General features: G+C 34.6%; 3 protein-coding genes across 4 annotated transcripts in view; 2 read left to right on the top strand and 1 right to left on the bottom strand.

Annotated features, from left to right (window-relative positions):
* The window catches only part of LOC794408 (inositol 1,4,5-trisphosphate receptor-interacting protein), a 30100-nt gene extending 4884 nt beyond the window's left edge, over window positions 1-25216 (bottom strand). The window contains exons 1-2 of the mRNA XM_073954619.1: window positions 25025-25216; window positions 24797-24896 (exon numbers count right to left, since the gene is read on the bottom strand). Coding sequence (XP_073810720.1) covers window positions 24797-24807 — 11 coding nt within the window. The 5' untranslated portion in view covers window positions 24808-24896; window positions 25025-25216. The remainder of the gene's footprint in view (window positions 1-24796; window positions 24897-25024) is intronic.
* On the top strand, window positions 585-6840 carry calhm1b (calcium homeostasis modulator 1b). 2 transcript variants are annotated; one of them, XM_073954623.1, is made up of 4 exons: window positions 585-648; window positions 922-962; window positions 2863-3448; window positions 5418-6840. In XM_073954623.1, the coding sequence occupies exons 3-4, from the start codon at window positions 2897-2899 to the stop codon at window positions 6090-6092; spliced, it is 1227 nt and encodes a 408-aa protein (XP_073810724.1). In that variant the 5' UTR covers window positions 585-648; window positions 922-962; window positions 2863-2896; the 3' UTR covers window positions 6093-6840. The 2 variants fall into 2 exon arrangements, with proteins under 2 accessions (XP_073810724.1, XP_005160176.1); XM_005160119.6 differs by lacking the exon at window positions 585-648 and adding an exon at window positions 649-828.
* zgc:175214 lies at window positions 10121-27143 on the top strand. Its single transcript, NM_001114727.2, has 6 exons — window positions 10121-10919; window positions 15868-16018; window positions 18513-18555; window positions 20360-20401; window positions 22866-22948; window positions 24125-27143. Exons 1-6 carry the CDS (start codon window positions 10895-10897, stop codon window positions 24246-24248), a joined length of 468 nt encoding a protein of 155 aa, NP_001108199.1. The 5' UTR covers window positions 10121-10894; the 3' UTR covers window positions 24249-27143.
* The last annotated feature ends 1 nt before the right edge of the window (window position 27144 follows it).

Raw genomic sequence — 27144 nt, 5'->3', positions numbered from 1 at the left:
TTGGCCTATTTTTAGACGTCAATTAGATTGCCAAAATTTTGCCTCGTTTTAGCCAAGACGACTATGTTTAGATGTCTATTAGACATCTTTTAAAAACAAAAAATGTATGCTGGGTTCTCTCCCGGTACAGCGTGCCAATCAGTATCCAATAGCTAAGTTTGAACTGAAGTGTTTATGTGCATTTTGAAGAATGATAAAGAAGTAATGGAAATGGCAAATTTCAAATAAAATTCCCTTAAAAACAAAGTTTCTATTCATGATTAAAATAGTTTGGACTTGAAAAAGGGTTCATTTGAATAATACGAGATGAAAAGCATTTGCCAAATAAACTTGGATGTAGCAAACATTACATGCATGTGAGCAGCTGACGCGCTTGCCTTGCTGTTGGTACTAGATTACCAAAATCTACCTCTCTAACAACTTGAAATTAATTTGCATTTGTTTTTGTTTTTTTTGCTGACTTAAAAAAAAAAGATTTGTTTCAGGTTAACCCGGCAAATCACATATTAAAAAGATAATTTACTGTCCTTCACAAGCCTTGTCAATGATTCAAGTTTTCCACCAGAAATCCCACAGAAGATTTTATTTGAATAGGGAGAGGCAACACTTTTGCATGTGTTCTGAGCCACACTCTCCCTGTATTACCAGGTATGTAAATACATGCAATCATCTGTGTCCTGCAATAAAATACAAAGACACTTTTGAAAATTAAAGATGAAATCATGATGTCTGAAGAGACAAAATGAGCACAGATGAAGACGATGATATCAACATATCAATCAGACTTTCAACTTAAGAAATATTAAGCAGCTGATCACGTGGGAGAAGGTGTGTATGCTGTTTTGTGTGCGAGAAAGAGAGCGTATGAGGGTTGAATCCGATTACACAAATCCTCTGCTTTGAAAGGTTTTCTGCTTCTAGTTCACAGACCCTGAAGATTTGCTCAAACACTGCAGAATTCAGTAAGTAGACTTCGTTATAGATATCTCTCAGACTGTTGTTTGTGAACGTGTTGGTATTACCTCTGTTTGTTTCTGTACAGTTGTTGTGACCTAATTTATTTGGAATTCCTCAGTGCATGTGACACAAATGTATGTTTTGAAATGCATATAAAACTATTCAATTGTAAAACAGTTTTAACATTATCTAACATATAATGCACACATTATCAGTCATATGTGAATGAAATTAGAATCAGATAGTTTGTAAGTATCTAGCATTACTAACTGCAATTTTGGGAAACAACAACTACAATAGAACATTGCTTGCTTCAAACTAAATATATTTTTCAAGACTAAAATATGATTATTTCAAATAAAGATAAATGTTTTTCAAAAAACTATGCAATCAGAAACGCATGCATATTTTTTGGTTGTTGTGTTTATATGATTTGGTTTATTATTTTCATTTAAACTGCTATTAAAATGAACTTCAGTTTTAGAAAATAAAAGAAACAAAAGCAACCATTGTGGTACTTAACATTAATTTATCAATTTAGTTAAAACTATGTGAAGAAATTAATACATAACACATTCATTAATAACAGTTCGTATATGATGATCTTTTAAATAAATAAAAAAAACTGTTGCAATTGTAGTAATCAATAATCAAATAATAAAAAACAGTTCTTTACTGTCATATAATCACTCATTGTCTGCATAATTTCAGAATAAATAAATTCACATTAGTAAACAACACAGTGAACTATTACCAAAAAACAATCTAACATTTATATCATACGCTTTTAAATTAATTTCCAATGAATATCATACATATTTTTGTCAATATGCACACCTTTATAAAAGCAAAATAGTTTTTAAATGTTGACTGTAACTCGTGTTCAAATTGACTACACTTTTGTTATGCTTGTGTGTGCTTTTGCCACACTGACTTGCATTAAAAATACATTTTTGATTGCAAAGCCTTCAAATAAGTCAAATAATCATGCATTCTTGATTATTGTGTGGTTTTATGTTGTGAAGAGGTAAAATTGGAAATTTTTACTGTTGATCATCAGTTAGCACCATTAACCCTGTAAAGGGTGGGCCATTTATACACCTTAATAAAATGGGAATGGTTGGTGATATTAACGCCCTGATTGTGTCACATTTTATATATGTAAGGGGGCTTGTAAATAACTCATGAAAGAATAAAGTTACGTTAAAACCAAGCACACCATTGTTTTTCTTGTGAGATTTCCAATAAGTTTATTAAGGTGTATCTATATAAATGGCCCACCCTGTAGATAGGCAAAAAAGTTTCTGGTATGGATTTCTATGGAGTATAAAAACCAATAATAGCATACGAGCATAAAAACACTTGTAAGTAAAATGTTTACTATGTTCTGAGAGCTGAGCTGCTTATTTAGATTTTCTCACACATATCAAGGTAAGTAGTCTCACACGCACACACTTTATTCTATATAACTCCATTTAAAAGCCTGAAAACTACACTTTGTTTTGCACTGCAACTGATGATCAGCAGCAAAAATGACAAATCTGACCTCTTCCCAACAGAGAAAACAACCAACAATCAAGAATACATAATAATGTGTCATAGTTTTGCAATCAAAAAATATAATGGAGGTCAATAGGCCAAAAACAGCTTTGAACATAACAAAACCGTAAATTTGCCAATTCCAAAGCATTTTTCCAATGAATTAAAATAAAATGCCACCAAAGTCATTACATTTACTATAACACAGAAAAAATTAACCAAATTAAGACTCAAAATCACCCCAGAGTGGATGAAAACATCCCCAACAGCACATAAAGGGTTAAGTAGACAACTTGGAATAGAAACGCTTTATCGGGAACTATTACATTAAATCCTGTTATCTCTGTAACCAATTTTCCCATATAGGTTCATCTTAAGGTAGACCAACCAACACATCAATATGGATAAGTTTCGAATGATGGCCCAGATCCTCCAGTCCAACCAGGAGTCTTTCATGAATGGTATTTGTGGCATCATGGCCCTGGCGAGCGCTCAACTTTACACGTCTTTCGAATTCAACTGTCCCTGTATCCCTGAATATAACTACTCCTATGGGATCAGCATGCTGGTTATTCCACCCATTTGGTTTTTCCTTTTGGGTTTTGTATTGAACAACAATGTCTCGATGTTGGCGGAGGAGTGGAAACGGCCTATAGGACAGAGGTCGAAGGACCCAGCGGTTATGCGATACATGTGTGTGTCCATATCCCAGCGTTCACTCATTGCGCCTGCCGTTTGGATATCGGTGACTTTGATGGATGGTAAAAGCTTCTTGTGTGCCTACAGTATGGATTTGGACATGTCTGAGTTTGGTAGGAATGGAAGTGGACATGGGTTATCGCAAGAGGAACTCTTACGAACACTGGCCAAGATACCCTGCAAGCATATATATGACGGGCAGCACATAATGTCAAGAGAAGCGGCCACCAGATACATACGCTGTATTTCACAGGTGGGTTTGATTAATAATTTAAGGATTTAACGGTGTTCATAATAAACATTTTATCAAGCTTCAACGAGTTACAAAGGCAAATTTATCTTAATTGTAATTTGTGGACAACTGAAATAACTAAAACTGAAATATATATAGAAAAAGAGTACATAGATAAAATCTAACTAAAATTAAACCGACTTTTAACTAAAATGAAAACCGTACAGGAGCAAAATGTAAAGAAATTGTACACAAAAAAAAATTATAAGACGTAATATTTGATTGTCAAAATGTACATTTTTAATTTTGATTGATTCACTTAATGTATAGTAAAATGTTTAATATTTTGTGTGCATGTATTATAAATCAATAATTATTCAAACTATTTACATAATTATAGTTTATATACAAAAAAATCATGTCAGGCATATTTGGAGTAAGAATTTTGCTTGCATTTAAAAAGAGTACAGTGGTCCCTCGTTAATTGTGGGAGTTATGTTCTAAAAATGGCCCGCAAATAGGTGAAATTCGTCAAGTAGTTCGCTTTACTTTTTACTATTAATATAGATGTTTTAAAGGCTGTAAAACCCTTCACTTTACTCATTATACACTCTTCATTTACACACTTTTCCCTCTTGTTTAAACACTTCTACTTTCCTTTAGCATGTCCAAAAGTCCAACTTTTTGTGCAATGGTTAGCATCTTCCTCTGCTTTTTGGGTGCCTTTGACATTGCAGAATGTTTCATCTACATTATGGGGTTTTTGGGCTTCCGTCACACTGTTAGCAATCAAAGATATAAGTAAATTTGGTAAGCTGAATGCATTCTGTACTGTCCAGAAGACACGGCACGGAGGAGATTGATTGACAATGGTCTGTAGCCAATCAGAACACAGAAAACAATGTGCTGATCAGGACGTAGAACACAATGCTCTGTAAAAAAAAAAGCATGTTAAATTGCACACAATCAAAAAAAAATTCTGCAAGACTGCAAAAGGTGAACTGTGTTATGGCGAGGGACCACTATACATTTAAGGGTTACAGTGTAGTGCCAAAATGCTAATTTAAAATATTTCATTGTTTGTTGTTTGTCAGTTTTTTTAAATCTTCATACTTTGCAACTATCCTTCAATCCACTACATTTGACCCACAAAAAGTTTTGAATTTTTAAATAGAAAATTTAATATCATAATTTATTATACACTGAATGAACTATACAACACATATTTCAACTTTTTTTTTTTTGACAAAATTATTTGAAACTTTAAAGTATAGTTGCATATCACATGGTTTATGCAGTTAAGTTTACTGGAGAATAAAAAATAAACATTTCTTTTTTAACTCCAACTTACCAAGACAATTTTACAATAATTTAGTGTGAGCACCATAATAGCTTTATATGTCAAAATAGGGTTGTCACGATACTGGAATTCAATACCAATTGGTAGTGAAGTTTTAAAAACATCCATTTCCCACTAACATTTATGCACTTTGGAGCACGTTCTAAAACAGCGCTGTCTGGCCATTGTGTTCATGTGCTCAACAGAAATGACTGTGATTGGCCGTGAAGGTCATCAGTTCACTGAACTCACCGCTGTTTACTAAGTGTAACTACAGATACAGGAACACTGTAGCGTTTTACAGTCACATTGATCAGCTGGTTTGTCTATAATTGCTGATTAATCGCAGCTTTAAAAATCTCCAGTGTCCCTGTATCTATGGTTAAACTCAGTAAACAGCGGTGAGTTTGGTGAATAGATGACCCTCACGGCCAATCACAGTCATTTCTGTTGAGCACATGAACACAATGGCCAATCAGCGCTGTTTAAGAACGTGCTCAACAGATCTTAAATGTTCACGAGAAATTGACGTTTTTAAAATTTCATACTGATTCATATCGAATTCCAGTATCGAGACAACACTGTCAAAAGATCATGAATTAAGCTAAAAATACTAATGCATATGTGTTTGTCTTCTAAATATCTTCCCAGGCCTTTGGATGGTTGTTCTTGCTGATCATCACAATCGTTGCATTTCTAATCCGAGCCATTCGTCCCTGCTTCACGCAGGCCGTCTTCCTCAAAACCAAATACTGGTCTCACTACGTGGACACGGAGCGCAGGATGTTTGACGAGACCTGCACGGAACACGCCAAGAGTTTCGCCAAGGTCTGCATCAAGCAGTACTTTGAGGATATTAGCGGCGAGATTCAGAGCTGCCACGACCACGATGACAGCGATGATGAGGACGATAAAACAGATAGCGAGGAAGACAAACTGCTGGGTATTCGGCGCCAGGACACTATGAACAAGGTGCTCTGGGACTGGCACACGTGCAAACCTGCGCTGAGTCTGAGAAAATATGGAGATGCTACTATTGCTAAAAATAGCGAAAGTAGCACAAATGCTAACAATGCTCAAGGTGGACATGACTGTGATAATAATGAGCATAATGTGAGCCAACATGGCTTTAAAAATGGTTATGTGAATGCTGGCCTTGATGTTGGTCAAAGTGAATTGGAGAAGCAATGTGATAATGGCCAAAATGGTGGTTTGAATGGACATGGCAATGTTAATGGTAGCCAAAAAGGATTCCTTAATGGTGGTCTTCCTTCTCCATACAGTGGTCAAAAGAAAGCATGGGCGGTGTATTATAGTAAGGTCTGACAGAAGAAACCACTTGCATTGATTTGTTTTGTTGTTTTTAAGCTAAGCAGTGTATCATTTATGACTTTAAACATGAAGCGGTTTCATTTTGTTCCACAAGAGGCCGCTATAGAGCACATCACTGTAAACACTTGCTTTTTTCAGACCAGGAAATAGGACTGGTCTGAAAAGAAAAGAGACCTAACACAACTGTCATACTCTTTAGTTCTTGCAATTCTGTCTAATGAACCCTGTATGTATACATTTACTTATCTTATACACTGAAAAAAGTGTTGCATGCAGAACTGTTGCAAACAATTTATTTGTGTTTAATTTAAACCAACAAATTAAGTTTCATTATGTTTAACCTAATTTGTTTGTTTAAATTCAACACAAATAATTTGTTTACAACCACTTAACGTAAAAGAATTGAGTAAATCCAAGGAATCATCTTTGAATAATTTTTTTCAGTGTATATAGATACATCACTAGCATCACTTATCTTTGTTTTGCTAAGGTATTTAGCAAAATGTTGAGAGGCTAATGTCAAGCATGGTATGTATCTTTGTATATTTTCAATAATTTGATTTTAAATAATGCAATTTATTTATTATATTCTATTATATTTGAAATACTGACATTGGTGATATACTGATATTAAAATATACACTGTGACCTTTTATTTGTTTTCTTTATATTTCAGATCATATATAGCAAAACTAGAAAAAGCAAGACATTTTAATAAAGCCATTAAACCAAATTAACCAACTCTCGTCACATTGGTCAGAGTTTCACGGTTTATTGGAGTCCCGCTCTGCTGTCTTGCGTGCTTATTTTAGTTTATGACGACATTATAAGCGAAAAGCTGCACTTTAATTTTAAATGGTGGCACCCACAGACATCATCACTAAATATAAATCAGAGGTAAAACTTTCTCATACATAGAAGTTGGCTAGAATTATGCATTGCATTCATTCATTTATTCATTTTTCTTTTCGGCTTAGTCCCTTTATTAATCCGGGGTCGCCACAGCGGAATGAACCGCCAACTTATACAGAGCAGCAGATGCCCGTCCAGGCGCAACCCATCTCTGGGAAACTATGAATTACAGGCTTTATATAATAGAGAAAAATAATACATAAACCAAGACTGCTGTTCAGTCAATTTTCCTAACGGATAAACAGCTCACGTTAACAGTTTAGCATGCTTTCACTTTCGTATTTAACATGAAATCCTCTCATCATATAGCCGTATACAGTTATTTACAGCCATATACAGTTATATACAGAATTATTAAACCCCCTTTGAATTTTTTTTTTCTCAAAAATATTTATCAAATGATGTTTAACAGAGTTGAAATTTTCACAGTATGTCTGATAATATTAAAAAGTCTTTTTTGTTTTAATTTTAGTTTGTTCGGCCAGAATAAAAAACCTTTTAAGGTCAATATTATTAGCCCCTTTAAGCTATATATTTTTTTCAATAGTCTACAGAACAAACCATCGGTACACAATAACTTGCCTAATTACCTTAACCTGCCTAGTTAACCCAGTTAAGCCTTTAAATGTCACTTTAAGCTGTACAAAAGTGTCTTGAAAAATATCTTGTCAAATATTATTTTCTGTCATCATGGCAAATAACAATGAAATCAGTGATTAGAAATGAGTTATTAAAACTATTATGTTTAGAAATGTGTTGAAAAGAATCTTCTCTCTGTTAAACAGAAATTGGGGAAAAGTTAACAAGTGGGCTAATAATCCTGATTTCAATTGTATGCCTATTACATATCCATAATACACTATGATATAGCCTGGTTTGGATCGTATTACTTTCTCACTACAATCGATTAGCTCCAGAATATGTTTTAATTGAGGCGAGACCACCTCATTCAGGCAATCTCGGACTGTTTTTTTTTTTTTTTTGGCGTGTATCCGAGTGCGATTGCTGGACTCACATATGCTAAATGAACTGCGCTAATTGTGGAAACATGCCCGGTTCAAGAAAAAAAGACTAGGTGTGAAAGCAACTCAATGCTTTGTTTATACTTCTGCATCAGGTGATCGGCGTGACCCATGGTGCATACCTTGTACGTTGTCGTGCATTTATACTTCTGCGCGCTGTTTGTGTTGCTCTGCAATAACACTTCCGAAATGCTAGCTGACAGTGAGGTCTTTATGTTCCTCTGTGTTGAGTTTCTGGTGTTTTGTTTTTTCTGAACGCTACCTTAATGTAGAAGTAGCTCAAACTTGCTCATTTTGAGGTGGGAACTGGCAGACGTGCAACAACTTTAATCATAATGTAAAAACAAAACAAAAACTTTCCATCTGGAGCTCCTTCATGGGACTCGACACTTGTAAACACTCACTCCAGCGGGTTCACACGGCTCTCGGTCCCACCCACACTCCTCAGCGCCACAAAGCCAACCAATCACAGTGCTTGCATTATGCGTCAGCAACGGCCACAGCAAGGGCCATGCGTCCATGCGCAGACTGCGCCGGAGCATACATGTGCGCTTGACGCAGAAGTATAAATCAGCCTTTAGTTGCAGCTCAAATTTAAGTCAGTTATTTGCCAAAGCAATGTTTACATGTTAAATGTTTATAATCTAACATTTATATTTAGTTTATTTCAGCATATTCTTGTTTTAACGTGATCAAAAACTATTTAGAATAGTCAAAATTAGCCTTGGGAACACACTACACTACACTACACTACACTACACTACACTACACTACACTACACTTCACTTCACTACACTACACTACACTACACTACACTACACTACACTACACTACACTTCACTTCACTACACTACACTACACTACACTACACTACACTACACTACACTTCACTACACTACACTACACTACACTACACTACACTACACTACACTAAACTACACTACACTTCACTACACTACACTACACTACACTAAACTACACTACACTACACTACACTACACTACACTACACTACACTACACTACACTTCACTACACTACACTTCACTACACTACACTACACTACACTAAACTACACTACACTACACTACACTACACTTCACTACACTACACTACACTACACTACACTACACTACACTACACTAAACTACACTACACTTCACTACACTACACTACACTACACTAAACTACACTACACTACACTACACTACACTACACTAAACTACACTACACTTCACTACACTACACTACACTACACTAAAAATGCTGGCTTCCACACTACTGATTTGTGTTGAGACAACATGACTGAATTCAGCTAACGTAGTTTTTACAAATGTAAGTGGATAGAACATAAAACAAGTTGTCTTAAAAAACTCAAGAATTGTGTTGTTTCAACTCATTTTAAATAAGTATGTCATTTTTTTGAGAGTAGAAGAAACAGTTTTAAGACAACGTATGCCAAACTAAGAATGAAATCTTTCTCCTGATCGCTTAGATAGCCAGCAAATAATCTGGTTAACATGAAAATGAACTCATGCACTCCACAGATAAGTCATCAAGATTGCTGAGAGCAACAAACAGAGACCCGGAGAGCACATGGTTGTTAGTGGAGCAGCAGCTGTTGTCTCTAGAGCTGGTGTTGGGGGTTGGTCGCTTGAGTCTCTTCTGCTTTTTTCCCCCTTTTTTTCTGTTGAAAAGCCACCAATTATAGTCTATGCTAGAACGTAAACATGCCAGTGTTTTAGTAGGTCAGACTGCAACATGATCTGATCACGCTGCATATATATATATTTATACACACTCATATAAACACACTGCACTCTGACCCATTTTTTTTCTCTCTCACTTCGTCTTGTTGTGTCTAACACCTTCAGCTTGTGTTTTGTGCATGCATGTGGCTTTACTTCCTCTAAAATCTTGCATGCAGAAGAAGAGGAAGCCATCCTGTGACTGCAGTCGCGATTGGAGGAGGGGATTCGCTCAGGAAGGGAGGGAGAGAGGGAGGGAGGGATTGGAGGAGAGAGTTGCGAGGCAAACCAGGATCACATGAGCACAGATCTGTTTACAAACTGAAACAGTGCGGCCAGGAAAGACGCAGGAGCCTTTTGCTGGAGAATAGATCACTGGCCGGCCTCATTATCACAACATCTTTTGACCTCAGATGGTGGCGCTTTGGCCTCAGATTGTTGATGAGTTAAGGGAACGATTGGGTTTTTTTTGTTGTCGATGGAAGGATTGAGAAAGCAGATGGTTTTAGGTGGAGAAAGAAAATACTCCCCCACACACACTCGATGGTGGTGAAAATATGATTCTCATCTGAAAGGGCCTGATAAAGAAGACAGATCGAGGGCCACGTCAAGGAAATAAGTCTGGAATAGCATATGAGGGACGACAAAGACAATAGATGGAGTGGAATTTTGTTGGACGGATGGATGTTTAGGACATCATCGAAGAATTCGTGAACTTTTTGTGTGTATGACAGCACAAAAACATCAAGTGCCACGTACGGAGTCGTTGTCAATGACGAGACGAATATCAAGGGCACATTATGCTGCCTTTGTCTTTGTAACAAAGCACCTTGTGCATATTCACATCGGCGGAGCCAAAGAGTGATTGAAATCTTTTGTTCTTCGATGCTGACATCATAAAAGTAGGATGAATGGAGGAATAATTGAACTATAATCAAGCCAAGCGCACCCTGTCATTTGAAGAGCTGCCTTTTAGAACCGTCTGACCTACGGGAAGAGCGCTGAGGCAAGAAAGTCGAGCTGGAATCAGGCTTTTAGGTTGAGTTTTCCAGCCCCCGCATTGCCTGTTCCAGACAAGCAGTGAGTTTGCAGCAGCAGTGCTTGGAGTCAGATTACATGCAACCATTCCAATGGTGTAACGGTGAGTGGCCTTTGAGAAAGAAGTCAAAGCTGAACTTGAGTTTGTTGGGTTTTTTCAGAATTAGTCACTGAAGTGGTGTTGCTGCTCGGGATGTTGAAACCAGTTTGAAGAAGTCAAAGGGAACTATGAGGTCAAAATGAGCTTGTCAAGATTGAGGAATTATTTGTGCTAAGCATGCTGTTGGGCTTTGCTCTACTGAAAACCGATATGTCTACAGATTTATTTTTAGATGAAAACATGGATGGCAAGTCAGTCTTTCAGTGACAGTAATGCTTACAGATATGGATTGCATTAGCATTGCAATCGAAATCGCTTAGATTTTGATTATCTTTGTGTCATACTTCCTGTTAACTTGTTACATTAACTAGATAAACTACTGTCAATGAGATAGTGGCCACACACACATATATGCGTGTGTGTGTGTGTATATTTATCTAAACTATATTAATATATTAACTATTATATATAACTATATTTATATAAACTATTTCATTTCATAGAGTTAAACTAGTTTATTTGGAGCCAGAATCGCGATGACATATAAAATATATATAGAATATATTTAAAAGTGATGTTGGAGCTAGTGAGACTTTAATGTTTTGGAATTAAATGTTTTTTGTTAGCAAGGTTACATTTATTTAATCAAAAGTACAGTAAGAAAAAAGCATGAACTGTTGTTAAAACGTAATATTTTTCTTTTTAAATACATTTTAAAATGAATTCCTTTGACGGTTGGTCACATTTTCTACTTCAGGTTCACATGATCCTTCATGATAAATCATTATAAAAACCTGAATTGTTGGGACTCGAGCAAACATTAACTTCAATGTTCAAAACAGTTATGCTGCTTAACATTTTTCTTCAAACAGTGATACATTTATTCCAGGATTCTCTGATGAATATAAAGATTACAAGTCTTTAAACCTTTTCCCAGTTTAAAAAAAAAATTCTACAATAATAATTAAAGCAGCACGGTGGCGCAGTGGGTAGCACAATCGCCTCACAGCAAGAAGGTCACTGGTTCGAGCCTCGGCTGGGTTAGTTAGCGTTTCTTTGTGGAGTTTGCATGTTTTCCCTGTGATTGTGTGAGTTTCCTCCGCGTGCTTCGGTTTCCCCCACAAGTCCAAAAACATGTGGTATAGGTGAATTGGGTAGGCTAAAAAGTTGGCAGTGTATGTGTTTGAATGTAAGAGTGTATGGGTATTTTCCAGTGATGAGTTGCAGCTGGTTGGGTATCCGCTGCGTAAAACATATGCTGGATAAGTTGGCGCTTGATTCTGCTGTGGCGACCCCAGATTAATAAAGGGACTAAGCCGAAAAGAAAATGAATGAATAATAATAATAATAACACAAAAACAATTGCCTGTGTTTATGGCAGACATTAAATCTCTCTTTACTTTGTTGCTAAAAGGGATACAGCGGCAGCCTGAAGTTAACGAGAATTATTTATATAATTTAAATGACAATTAAATTTATTTTATTATCGTCAACTCCCACACCAACCCTAAATCCAACCATCAGAGTAATGGAAAACAACTATATTTATACCAAGAATTATTCATAATATTTGTTAAATTGTATTTTACTAACATCTACCCCCACAACAAGCATCAGAGTAATGTAAAAAACAATATTTATACCAAGTATTATTTATAATATTTATTAAATTGTATTTTACTAACGCCTACCCCTCACCCCAACCCTAAACCTTGCCCTCACAGTAATATAAAAATATGAATTATCATTGTACAGCATCACAAAAATATTGATGTGAGTATTCGGAGCTGTATCTCATTCAGACTTTACCCTTTACCGTCCCCATCAGAATGTCCCTGTGGAAGCCCCTCTATACAAGCACCTTAGATGAACCACTTTGCACATTCAGACTTGGGGGGTGAGGGTCCTAATCTTTAACTCTTACACTGCCTGACTGGGGGAACGGAGATGAACTTCACATGGTGTGGAAACAGTAAATTGTGAATGCTGTCCTCTTATAACGCACATATGGCTTCTCGCAAAGGCCAGATGGTGGTTCGTTGGAGGCAATCCCACAGTTGTTCATATTTGTTTAATATGTCGCTAATTTCCCAGAATTCCCTAGAAAGTGGGAGTACTAGAGAACTGTTCTTCCTGCTTATGTGTGTGATTTAAGTGGCTAATTTAACTGTGTGTGTGTCCTGGTATTTACAACATTGTGGGGACCAATTGTCCCCTCAAGCATCCACCTTTGTTCCACGCCTCTTAGTGCTTTGCGTGAATTTTGTTAACTTCCATTAAACTATGTAAATTGTAAATAATAAAAGTCAATGTAATGACTTTGAGCAGAGCATGAATAACCCCAAAAACTTGAAACGGGTCTTTCTGCAGTAATATTACAAACATGTACAATATTACTTTGGGTTATACAAACATAATATAATCTAAAAAGTAATAAAAACTGTGAACTCAAAAGAGTTTTGTACAAAGATATGCTTGTGATACTAATGACCTATTAAAATACTGTGCATGATAACATTATTTCCCAGCGATGGGTTGCAGCTGGAAGGGCATCCGCTGCGTAAAACTTGTGCTGGATAAGTTGGCGGTTCATTCTGCTGTGGCGAAACCAGATTATTAAAGGGACTAAGCCGAAAAGAAAATGAATAACATTATATTTATGATTGATAAAAAATAAAGCTCAAAGCCAATCATGCCTCTCTGTTTTCACTATGTATATTGACTAATTGTATTATAGATTTATTATTTGGAGGAATTGGTTTCAGTTTCATTGAATGGAAGTTCCCCAAACCGAAAGTGCAACCCATCATTTAAAATACAGTAAACATGTAGAAAAAGGTGGATGGAATACCACTAACTTTTGATTTTTGATCTTGTGGGGTCTTGTTTTGGTGTCGATGAGAAAAAAAGCTCATAAATCTTACAGAATTAAGTTTTTTGTACATGTAAAAAAGCACACAGTGTTTTATGAAAGTTGAGATTGTGTTAAAAATTATGTTAAAAATGATTATGTCAATGAGAAGTTGGTCTTAATCATTAATTGCGTTTGCAATAATATTCAAAACATAAAAAGCAAGTCATTTAATCCGCAAAGCCTGTGACTACACTAGTCATGTGATTCAGAGGAAGCATCAGGTCACGGATATCCCTATTGTCAGACCTCACTGAGACACTCCATTTATTTAAATATCAGAGAGCTCCTATGAAAATGCAGGGTAGTAAAACCTCTTACCTTTTATTGCAGTGGACCTCAACCACTGGCCCTGTACCAGTTTGCGTATCAATTGGTACCGTGCTGCACAAGAAAGCATTAACTATTTCTGTTTTAATTATTATCTGAGTCTGAACAATCTTTTATTTTGAAAAATGACCTTATTCTCTTGGTTACATCTCAGTCACTTGAGCACCAAAAAGCAGCAGAATGAGTAAGAAACAGATGTCTTTGGAAATTTTCTTTGCTAAGGGGAATAAGCCCAGTGAACTGCCAAGGAATGGATCCACAACACATTTGTCAACAAATCAGGTGAATCCAGCATGTCAGTACATAAAGATCAACTGTTGGATACCGCAAATGACGGCTGCCTTTTAGGGGCCGTTCGCATATTGCTTTTCTAGTGTCCGCGCAAGTTTGTTGTTTGCGATGGAGTTTCCGCAGTAATATGATCGTGCCTTCCAGACAAACCCACCAGAGTTACGTGACAAGAACTGAGCGATCAGCTTCATTTTTTGTAGGGATTTGGGTTACCTAATTATCTCAGACAAACACCAAGCACCCAAACACTGCAGTGCTTTTTTAATTTTCTCTATAAATAAAACTTGTATCAGAGTGACAGCAATGTTTTGTCAGCTTGTCATCCAGGATGGTTGATGGTCGCTTAGCAACCTACGAACCTACGAACCTACCTGCACCACGTTTGCGCTTATCATCAGCGTTTTACAAGACGTTTTTCCGTATTCAAACCCAAGCTATTGGCGTCAAGCAGAAGAGTATGCAAAACACTCCTGACGTTAGATGGCGCTCCACAGCTTTAAGCTTCTGACTCCCGCTAGTAACACAACAAGCATGGATGGTTCAAGTAGCAGCTCCAGCTCTAGCGATTGAGAAATGATTATTGTTCACAGAGCAATAAGCAGCTCCATGTTCATATCACCTCTGGGCGTCTTCTTCAATGTGCGCTTGCATTGACAGTTTTGCGCTTGAGCGCCTCCAAGTGCTGTTTACTGTTACATCAGCAGCTCCGTGCTTGTGAACAAAAATGCCGATCTGATTGGTGGAGAAGGTTTTAACGTGGTGCGGAAAATCAAAACAACGAGCATGAGGCGTTTTTTTTTAAATTACGTTTTTGCGGCTGGCGTTTTGCGCATTGGTGTGCACGATCATATTGACGCCCGTTATATAGTCACGAGGCGTTAAACGTCAACGGAAAACGCGAGCAAAAAAACGTCTCGGTGTGCACGGGCCTTTAAATTGCACAAGTTAACTGCAAATTTTAGCAGCCATGAGTGAAACTTCGATGAAACCACAATTTTCCCCAGTTACACACACAAATTATTTAAAAATTAATTATTGCAGATGTAGTGACGTGCTGCCAATCATATTAAACATCAGCATAAGAAAGCATTGCACAAAACTGTCAACTGTTAGCTTAAAAACTAGTTAGGAGACTAAATAAGTAAACTGCTAAGAATTGTTGACTATAATTATGTGTAGTAAATAAACTGTGTATATTTTTGTGTATATAAATATATGTATGAATATATTGTATAAAACATTTGTTTGTATAAATATAAACAATATAAATTATATACACATATATGTACAGTATGTGTGTATTTATAGACATAAATATACACAGTATATTGGTTAAAAGTACTGCTGTAAGAACTCTGCTCAGCCCTAATGGGAAGTCCCCATGTAACATGAAAACTTATTGTGCGTTTGTGTTTGTAGGCTGCCTCTGTGGTCTAGGGCTGCAGCATTCAGACTGTGATATGACGGAGGAAGACATCTACCGTCTGCCGCTCAATGTCTACGTCATTGTACTGGGCATAGGCATGTTCATCTTCATGCTCAGTGTAATCTTCTGCTGCTATCTGTTCAGGCAAGAACCCCAACGCATTCACCACACCCGCTGTTACACAAATCACATCTGCTCCTGTAAAGACATGTAACAACACACTGAAACACATGCCTCATACCTCATGTACTTTTTTGATGTAATACAATAGCTTCTTTATTGTTATTAGCGTAACAATGACAAATTATATTGACAAATATGTTTAAATGAGCAGTTTAGATTGATTATGATTATTGACTAAATTAATAAGCGATTTAGATTATATTTAGATTTATTTATTGTATAAAAATGTGTGTATATCAGTGCATAAGAAATGTTTTGTGGAATATATACAGTGCTCAGCATATATAAGTACACCCTTCACAAATCTCTCTTTTAAATTTATATTTTTAATAGGAAGCTTTACAATATTATATTTGTGCATATACATTAGATTAGTCAGTACTGAAGCCAAATCTGGAGCTTATCTAACAAAATAACGTACAATACACTAGTAAAGCCAGGTTTATGTTTTATAAAAATATTAAATATTAATTTAAAAATAAGGAAAAATCTAGAGAAGCAAAAAATAAATAAATACATTTGCAGGCTGTCATTTTTTTTAGCAATGTTTTGCTTGAGTTTAATTGTATTATCTTTCATTTTACGAATACATTTGGTGACTGAAATATTATTTAAATTAATATATCTGTTTAATAAATCTGTTTTTTTAATGCACCAAAATATACTGCCTATATTCACTGAGAAATGCATAATAATATTCATTTTCATAATGGGCTGTACTAAATTATGCTGAGCACTGTATATAAAACAAACGTTTAAATCCAAATGACAGTTTTAACTATTTTAGATTTAATTAGATAAATAAATGAATAAATATGCATTAAAATTATATTTTAAACCACAGACTTTTTGTGCTTGGGTATGTGTATGTATTATGTGAAAGCATTTTTTTGTATTAACAATGAAAATCTGACAATCTGACAATGAAATAAATATAGATTTAATAATTATTTTACTTGATACATGATTAATTAGAAATGACACAGTGTAAACGAATTTAGATCAATTGAATTATTTAAATTGTTACGAATTTAGATCAATTGAATTATTTAAATTGTTAGAATTTCAAGTAAAGCTGAAAGTTCTTAAAAATGTAATAAAAATTGTTGAAAATATGAATAAAAATTGTGGAAAAAGTACAAAAAAAAATATATATATATATATATATATATATATATATATATATATATATATATATATATATATATATATACGTTCTTGGAATTATTACATTTTTACATTCAATTATATTTAATTTTTTTTCTAATTTATTTTTCTAAACAATTTTTAATTTTTTAAATAAATATCTACTATATTGTTCTGTAACAAAATATTGCATCATTTTATGTCAGTTTTATATAAATCAGTTTGCTTAAAATACAAATATTTTCCTGATTACTTATAATTATCAGTTTTGTGAGGTGAGGTTTTTGACAATATAAATTATTTGCATATACACTGCCATCAACAGTTTGGGGTCAGTTTTTTTCCTTTTTATTAAAGAAAATTATTTTGTTAATCAACATTTATTAAATGTAAAAATGGTTAAATATTTATTAAAATTAATATTATGCAGTTGTATTATTATATTGCATATTTATATTATATTATTATTATTATTATGTTGTATTACTTATTGTATGTAGTTTCAAATAAAATTATTACCCCAGTCATTATCGCTTTTATTATCATTAATAATAATAATAATTAATATTACGAATTAATATCTGAAGAATCATGAAGACGGAAGACTGGGGTAATGAAGCTGAACATTCATCATTAAAATCACTGGAATAAATTATTAAATTAAATTATAAACTACTTTTGAAGTTATTTTATAGTGCATGTTCTCCCCGTGTTGGCGTGGGTTTCCTCCGGTTTTCCCCAAAAGTCCAAAAACATGTGGTATAGGTGAATTGGGTAGACTAAAATGGATGTTTCCCAGTGATGGGTTGCAGCTGGAAGGACATCCGCTGCGTAAAACATATGCTGGATAAGTTAGCGGTTCATTCCGCTGTGCCGACCCCAGATTAATAAAGGGACTAAGCAGAAAATAAAATGAATGAATGAATTTTATAGTGCAATGACATTTTAGTTTTACAATGTGTACTGTATTTTTGTTGCAGCCTTGGTGAGATGGAGAAGCTTATTTTAACACATTTAAAAATCCTACTGACCCCAAACTATATTGCATATGAAGTATTTTTATACATATTAGGTTTAAATAAGATCATATTCCTGCCTCTGTCATGCATTAATATGACAGTATAAATCCTGACTGCAACTTGCTGTATAAATAACGAAGACGTATTTGTTAGCATATGAAAGAGTTTGGCAGAGGAAATGCTGCAGCAGATTGATTTACACAATCACAACATCTCTCTTTCACATCAGCCACAGCAGCTTTCGCAGCTCAACTCAGGAAGTGTCTCAGTTTTTCCTCTCGTCTTTACAGGTTGAAACAGCAAGGCACAAGGGAGCAGTACAGCTACAATGAGGTGGGTTTAAAACAATGGAGCCAGACTGAAAAATAGCACAGAATGTTTGCCAGAGCCTTAATCCAAATCCAGTCTGAAAGATTGCCTTCGTTATATAATTTACTCATATAAACCATGCAATCAAGAAACAGGATGTATATCATTTCCCCAAAATAGGTTGCAAGGAGTGTCTGAAACTTGAACATAAAACTGCTGGGAAGGTGCTGAGATGTTTCACTTGTTATGTTAGCTCTTTAGAGATGACAGCACAGGAGATACCGTAATAATTAACAAAACATATACGGTAACAGACAGAAAGAGACCTGCTTTAAAAAAAGTATAGTGTTTTTAATAGAAACTACTAGAGCTGCACAATTCTGGCTAAAATGAGAATCGCGAATTTTTTGCTTAAAATAAAGATCACGATTTTCTCACGATTCTGTAGATGTAAAACAAAGGTATGTTAAAAACAAACATATGGCACAACATCAATAATAATAATATGTGTAGGTCTACGGGTTTCTATAAATAATTATATTCTATATCAATCTATTCTTATAATAATTCTGATGTTGAATTATTATGTTTGAGATATATACTTGCAATCTGTCATATTAGACAATTTAATTCACTGGTAAAATCAGACATTTGCCATTATCAGATTATATTCAACAATATAAAGGCTAGAGTAGATATACTGACATTGTAAACATTTATTTTTATGCACAACTGTGGGTTCGCTATGAAAGAAAAAACATCAAATGTTTGTCGTAATCATAACTCTAAAATGCGATATGATCATTTAAATGAAGTGCACACTTTCAGTGTGTGAATTCAATGAACTGATGAGCTTCACAGCCAATCACAGTCATTTCTGTTGAGCACATGAACACAATGGCAAATCAGCACTGTTTAAGAATGTGCTCAACAGCTCTCAAATGTTAGTGGGAAATGGTTTTTAAAATTTCAGTATCGATTTGTACCGAATTCAAGTATCGTGACAACCCTAGTTTAAACTTAAAAATGTTTATAAGAGTCATTTTTTTTACTTTTTGAGGTTAAAAGATGTTGGAGGAAAGATCAAGGTCCCATAATGCAATTCAAAAGCATGAATAATTAGGAAAAAAACACAAAAACATGAATTACAAAATACGTAAAACTGCTTATTGACAGACATGTTTAACAGTGTATACATGTTTTTTGTTAAATATATATAACTTTTTTGGTGTAAAAAATGTTGTTTATATGAGCTTAACATATAATAAGAACTGTAAATAAAATGCTTTTTGGAAGATATAAAACATTATTTGCGTTGAGGAATTTTGTTATAATGAGCAGACTTTTCTAATCTTTTTATCAATACTAATTCGACCACTGGTGAGAAATGTGTGTGTGGCTATGTGTTCGCTTGGCAAATGTGTTTTTTTTTAATTAAATAAAATAATAATAATAATATAGTTTAATATAATTTGATGCCATTTCTTTTAAAAGGAACGTTTCACCCAAAATGAAAAATTCTGTTTTAATTTACTCTTCACTTCACACCTATTTAAGTTTCTTCTGTTGAACACAAAGGATTGGAAAAGAGGTTGCTGGAACCCACTGATTTCCATAGTAGGAAAAAAAAAACACTATGGAAGTCAATGGACATAGCTAACAGCATTTGTTGAATTACCTTCTTTTATGTTCAACAGAAGAAAGAAACTCAAACAGGGTGAGTAAATGAAGATGAAGGCTGAGTAAACTATCTCTTTAAATTATAACACACTTGTGCTTCAAGCGATGTAATAATAAAAAAACACATTGTCAATTTCTTTTTTCAAAGGTGGTGTTGAAAGGTGCAGGAAAGAAGCTGAGCCTGTTGGGAGTAAGTCATTTCTCTATAAACACAAATACACCTGATGCATAAACACACTTACCATGACGTAAGAAAGATCAAACTAAAATGTCACCGTAATAATAAATACAGAAATTAACAGTAATTTTAATACTGCATAAACAGTTAAAAAACTACTTTAAAAAAATTATTAGTAAACTTAAAACATTTTGTCAATGAAAAGAAGGGGATTATTTTAACTGTGGGCTTAGATATTAATATTGATTAATATTATTAATATTAATAAGCGTAATTTTAATGAGTCCTGCAGATCACTTCGATCAGAGGCTCTCTTAACCCTCGTTTTCTCACTGCTCTTATGTTTATTTTGTTTTTGAGTGAAATGAGTGCATAATGTTTAAATACTCATCTACATGCAGCTTACAGAATTGTAAAAGATGTTTTTAGCCCATGGTTGAATCTGTTTAAATGTGTGTAAATATATATATTTATTCAGTTTTCATATTGGTTTCAGTGATATCATTAACTAATATGCAAATGTTCATAAAGTCATATAAAGTCCGTCTTCCAGCAGATATTTTTATAAGAGATTTATAAGAGTGCTTTGTTTATTAAACAAGTGGATCTAAATGTATTTGCATTACAAACCTTAAGTTAAAAAGTTTTTTTTTTTTCATGTTTTAAGTTTTTAGTTACTATGTTCATAAAATCATCACACATAAATCTGCAGAATTTTCTTTTTTTCAAAATTCCAGCCTGTGCAGATCACTGGTAAACATGCAGATCGCTGGAGAACTACAAATCTGCCAGCAAAAGAACTACATATTCAGTCATGCACCACTCACACACCTGGCTTAGATCCCCTTGATTGCAAACAGACACAGCTGAAGCTGTTCAGGACTAATTACACAGACTACATATACACCTCACAAACACACACACACACACGTTGCTGAGTCTTGTTGAACTGTATGTGAACATTACGATGCGTTTCTTTGTTTTGCCTTTGCGTGTTAGACCTTAGCTTTGTTTTGTTTGCTAATTCATGCTAGAATCATGCTAGTAACATGCTAGAATCATGCTAGTAACATGCTAATTCATGCTAGAATCATGTTAGTAACATGCTAATTCATGCTAGAATTATGCTTGTAACATGCTAATTCATGCTAGTAACATGCTAATTCATGCTAAAATCATGCTAATTCATGCTAGAATCATGCTAATAACATGCTAATTCAAGCTAGAATCATACTAACATGCTGTTTACACTTTAAAACCACTTCAAACTTTCAGACTCGGCTTTTCAAGCCACCATAAAGTTTGTCCTCAAACTTTAATGATCTAGCTCCTTTCTGCTGCCTGCCTTTTTGACCATCTGCCTACCTATCAACCATGACTCTTTTAAATTTGCATTACTCACCAACTAAAACATCAAAGGATGTGACTGTTGATTACATCACTATGCAATACTTTGGCAACATTTCCTATGAATTAACACATCTATTTATGAACACGGGGTGAGAATCAAAGACGCAAGTTCTTCATTTCAGATCTCCTACATAGTGGTTTAAAGTTCTTCACAAAGCACAGCTCAATTAGCTTATGATAATAATGTGTTCATTACAATTGCAAAAGGAAACTCTACATTATGCAAATAGACCTATGCAGGATTTTCGAGCCCTCTCAAACAAACTGGTCAACTGCATTTTGGAAATCCATCAGATTTTTGTAGAACTTTGTTCCACTATGCATTTCCTCTTCTTCGTCTTTTAAAATTGGTATTTAAAAAGCCCATATTTAGTTGTATATCTGCTTGCTAAGTGTGACGTCATGCGAAGCAGCTTCCGGGTCCAAGTCCTATATCAAACTGTATGGGGAAATTCATCAAATAGTAATAATAAACGTTTACAAAGTGATGTAATACTTTAAAAAATCACGATCACAATATATATATATATATATATATATATATATATATATATATATATATATATATATATCCATACCTAATTTACGATGGCCAGAAAGTAATTAATATTTTATAAATTGTTAAAAAAATCTATTTTAATTTAATTTGTGATGCAGCAAGTCCAGAGACTGATGTGTACGCTATGATTTCATATACAATTCACCTTATTGTGTGATAGGACTAAAAAGTGACCATAAATGAATATTTTCTCAATTCAAACTAGTAGCGGCTTGTACCCGGAAACAGTATTCCATACGTCACGACTTAACAAGCGGATAATACAGAATAAGAAAAATGACAGACTTAGTTTTCATATTTTCCCACTAACCCCTGACATTAAGATAAAATTAAATTATTAATAAAAAAACAAACCTAATCACTATGCATTTCTATAGGAAAGAGTGTGAAACACAAGGGAAATGTTGGCGAAGAACATGCCTGTGTTAAGAAGTGTACTGATGAAGTGTTCATATAAGGTGTGTTATTGAAATCGAGACTAAACTGGTTTTGTGTTGTGTTTTACAGCAGCCCTGTGCCGTGTGTCTAGAGGAGTTCAAGACGAGAGATGAGCTGGGCGTCTGCCCGTGTTCACACACCTTCCATAAGAAGTGAGTGTCTCTAGATTAAGTGTTTGCTAAATGGGTGATGCCACATTTACTCACGCAAAAGCCTGAAGAATTACACTGAAAATGTATTAGTCACTTGAGAAACTGGAAGACAGTCAACAGTTTATTAAAAGGATGGCACTAAATTATTTTTGATTAATACGTTTTAATTTGTAAACCTCTATTTACATAGATTTTATTACACAACATATATATCATATGCATAACATATAAAATAAATGCAGCCTATATACATGAGCATTTTTATCTTGTTTTTGTACAATTGCTGAAATAACACCGTAAACAAATTTCATTTCAAGTTTAATTCGAGCACTTTCAAGAACCTGTTTGTTTTTAAGTACTTTCCAGGCCTTGAATCCATATGTCTGACATTCAAGTACCAGGGTTTCTGCAGGCTTCCCCAAGTTAAATTTAAGACTTCAAGACATTTGTAAGACCAACATGAATGAAATTTCTGACTCATTAAGAGCTAAAGACCAAGGAATTATATATATATATATATATATATATATATATATATATATATATATATATATATATATATACACACACATATATATATATACACATTTAATAATACTATAATACATTAATAATTATTAATTAAATATGATTAATAATAATAAAATAATAATATTTTAAATATTTCTAAAAACAAGATCTACTATATCCATACACTTTTTCCCAACATAAATTTTCTTTAAAATAAAAAATGAACAAATGTTTTAACATTTTTAATAACTATAAAAAACTAAATATATGCACAACAATCTGTCCAAGTCAATGTCATCAGCAGTAAATAAATGGAGCATTTTTAAACAAATGTTATTGTAGGAAAAAAATAAATTAACCCTTTATGGTAAACAGAGTTAAAAGTTACCTTTTTAAATAATAACTTGAAAGTTTCATTGAGTTTGATTGTTGGTGATAGTTTGGGTTTTGGCCAGATTGGAAAGCAATAGGGAAATTAAGACCTGTTAAAAAAAGTTTTAAGACCTACAACACAATATTTCAATAAATGTAAGACTTTTTAAGGCCTAAAATTTAGATTTTGAGATTTAAGACTTTTTAAGACCCTGCAGAAACTCTGAGTAGTTACAAGTGTGGAAACCCTGAAAATAAAACAAATGTCTCGTCGTGTCTTTGTAACCCCCGCAGGTGCCTGCTGAAGTGGCTGGAGATCCGCAGCGTCTGCCCTATGTGCAATAAACCCATCATGCGTCTACAAAACCCCGACGCACCGCGAGGAGCAGAGGGGCTTCAGGACCCCGAGGAGGTGTGAACCCACAAACTGTACGGCCCAACAAGGCCACATTAAAAACGCCCTCTAGTTCTGCAATCGCTGGAACAAATCACAAGACCTGCCAAGGCTCCCCGTAGCCACCAATAATATGCACCTCCAACAAAACGGCGGACCCGGAGAACGCCAGAAAAACCAGGACGCCAGCGCTCAGCCTCCACTAGTGAATCAGTACCATATCGCCAGTACCCAAATATACCAGTAATCTCCTATATATCGTGCCACACACTATACTTTAATAGTAGTTTCGTGCTGAGGTTTTAAAACGACACACACACACACACACACACCGTGCATGCTGGGTAACGGACGTCAAAAACGTGAGGTAAACGTCTCAGGAGATCCAACCAGGCAACAAAAGAAAACATTTCGGTAATTAAACACCTGTGCTGTCCATGAACGGCCTTGTATATGTGATAATAGGGTGTAGGTGTAACTTTAGTGCACTATCTGTTCGACTGGTACTACAGGTCTTCATTAGGGGTAGTTCATAAAAGAAAAAAACTTAAATGTGCTATTAATTTACTCACCCTCGGGTCATGAGAGTTGTGTTTTGTTCTCCAGAAGAATGTTTTTAGTTGAAACCGCGGTCTGAGGTCATTCATGAAATGAAGTCAACGGCAACCATCACTATGATGAGAGATGAAAAAAGGTAAACCAAAGCAGGTTAATACCTGCGGCTTCTGCCCTGATGATACGAAGCGAAATCCACGGGCTGTGCAAGAAAATGAACATTACTAACAACAACATTAATCCACCTCGTGTAAATGGAGATCCTATTTGATTCGTCGTACTGGTTCTGTTGGACTGATTCAGTTCGTCATCTATGGAGCTAATAACATGCCAAAACAATCTGAATTTGGATTGTGTTCATTTGAGTAATTGACAATTGTAGTTTAATAAATCTGAATGTGTACATGCCATTAAAATTTTTTTGAGTTTCTTAAATTGAATTTTATAATTTAAACGTCATAACTTGGAATATTGAACATCTGAAATTTAAGACAACTGAATTTTTCAAGGCTGATTTTTTAGACGCATTTTCAAACTTCAGACTTTGTGTTCTGAATTCACAGATATCCAGTTTGTAAAAATACAGTTTCAAATTTACAAGATGAAGAAATTAAGAACATCAAATTCAATATTCTAAAATTCTAAACCAGAAATTCAGATTCAGCAGAGAGTAGGGCTGTTTCTAAATTCCAAGAATGCAAAGAACAGACTTGCGTTCTTGTGAAGATCAGTCTTGCCAGGTCACCTCGGAAGAACGAGCTCTGGAGACCACAAGAACAGCGAACGCATCCTCTGAGAAATGAGATGGTGTGTTCTTCCTGATGGTCACATGACCTTCACACGTTTTTAATGGAAAATATTTATACATTACAGCATTCAATCAACAATTTATTATTTTTCCCCTTTTCAAAATATCTACTCTGCATAAAGACTTTACAGATATGTTGCACAATGTAAATAAAACAGATTTTAATACAAATTTCAGAAAATTAAAACCCTTAATGTGTTCATTCCTTTAATAAAATTTTCATGGTGATGTTTACTTTCACCGTTTCATTTAGGGAAATTCCTAAGATAAATAAGTTATATCTCTGAACTTTATTAATCTATATAAAAAGCTGCGCTTCCCACCTTCAGTGGCAATGACTACTGGGACTTCTCGAGCGAGTTAAGAGCTCAAGTCTGCATCGGTGCGTCCTCGATATCGAGAACACATCCGGAAAGTTTTACGCTTCCTCCATTCTTGCAGTTTTGAGTGTTGAAACTGAACTTTGGCAGCTGATGATGACATTACATGAAGACGCAAGACCGCTTAAGAATGCATATTGAGAAACAGCCTAGGTCAGGGGTGATCAACAGGGGAGAGTCAAACTAAGCATTTTGGCCAATCACTGAGCTGTGCGAGTTTTTAAATTAAGAAAATCTGAACAATTTTTAACAGCATATAAATATTCAGATTTATTAAATACAATTGTCAATAATCCAAAATAACACAATTCAAATTCAGATTGTTTTGGCATATAATTAGCTCCATAGTTATCGGGCTGTGACAAAACGAGCAAGATTTCATATGATTAAATCCCCTAATAAAAATATAAAATTAGTATTTTATACTTATAATAACAATAGTTTTAAATGCACAAAGCATATAAAGTGACTAAGCTATTCCTCATCTTACAATAAAAGTCAAATTCTGTTTAAGCATGCGCAGATTGAATCAGCGTTGTTTCCTCAGTTCAGACATGGTTGAAGTAACTGAAGTGCTGAATACGTTTGCGATAAACGGCATCAAAAGATCCCACACATCAGTATTGCGGCTCTTTTCAAAAAGGAATGACTGTCGAGCGCATTCAGATGTGAAATCTGATCAAGTAACTTGTAGACCAGTGCTTATTTATTCGTAGTTCAGGCTGATTTAATGAAGTGCTTCATCCAGCTCTCTAAAAAGAATCGGTTCAAAAGAACGAATCGTTCGCAAACTGAACTGTGTGGTAATAGTAATGCTTAGTTTCCTGCAAAGACTGATCACTTGTATCATTTGGAGCCTGGGTATTAATTTAGTTTATACGACTCTCAAAGTGATAATTTAGTCACTTTTTATGAGCCACTAAGTTAGTATTTTTTAAATATAACATTCTTCTGGAAAGAAAATGGTCACCATCTTGATTGGCTTGATGGTTAATAAATGAACAGCACAGTTTTTGGGGGTGAACTTTCCCTTTGATGAAGATCCTGCGTAGTTCTTACAGAAATATTCAATATATAACCAGCAGTTCTTATCCAATATTGTGTTCATTGCTTGAATTGTTCCTTTTACTTATTTTGTATTGTTTGTTTTTAAATAAAATGTCATGTTTTCGTGGTT

Source organism: Danio rerio, chromosome 1, assembly GCF_049306965.1.
Source record: "Danio rerio strain Tuebingen ecotype United States chromosome 1, GRCz12tu, whole genome shotgun sequence".
NCBI lineage: Eukaryota > Metazoa > Chordata > Actinopteri > Cypriniformes > Danionidae > Danio > Danio rerio.
Note: the sequence above shows the minus strand (reverse complement) of the source record. Positions and strands in the feature narration are given on the sequence as shown.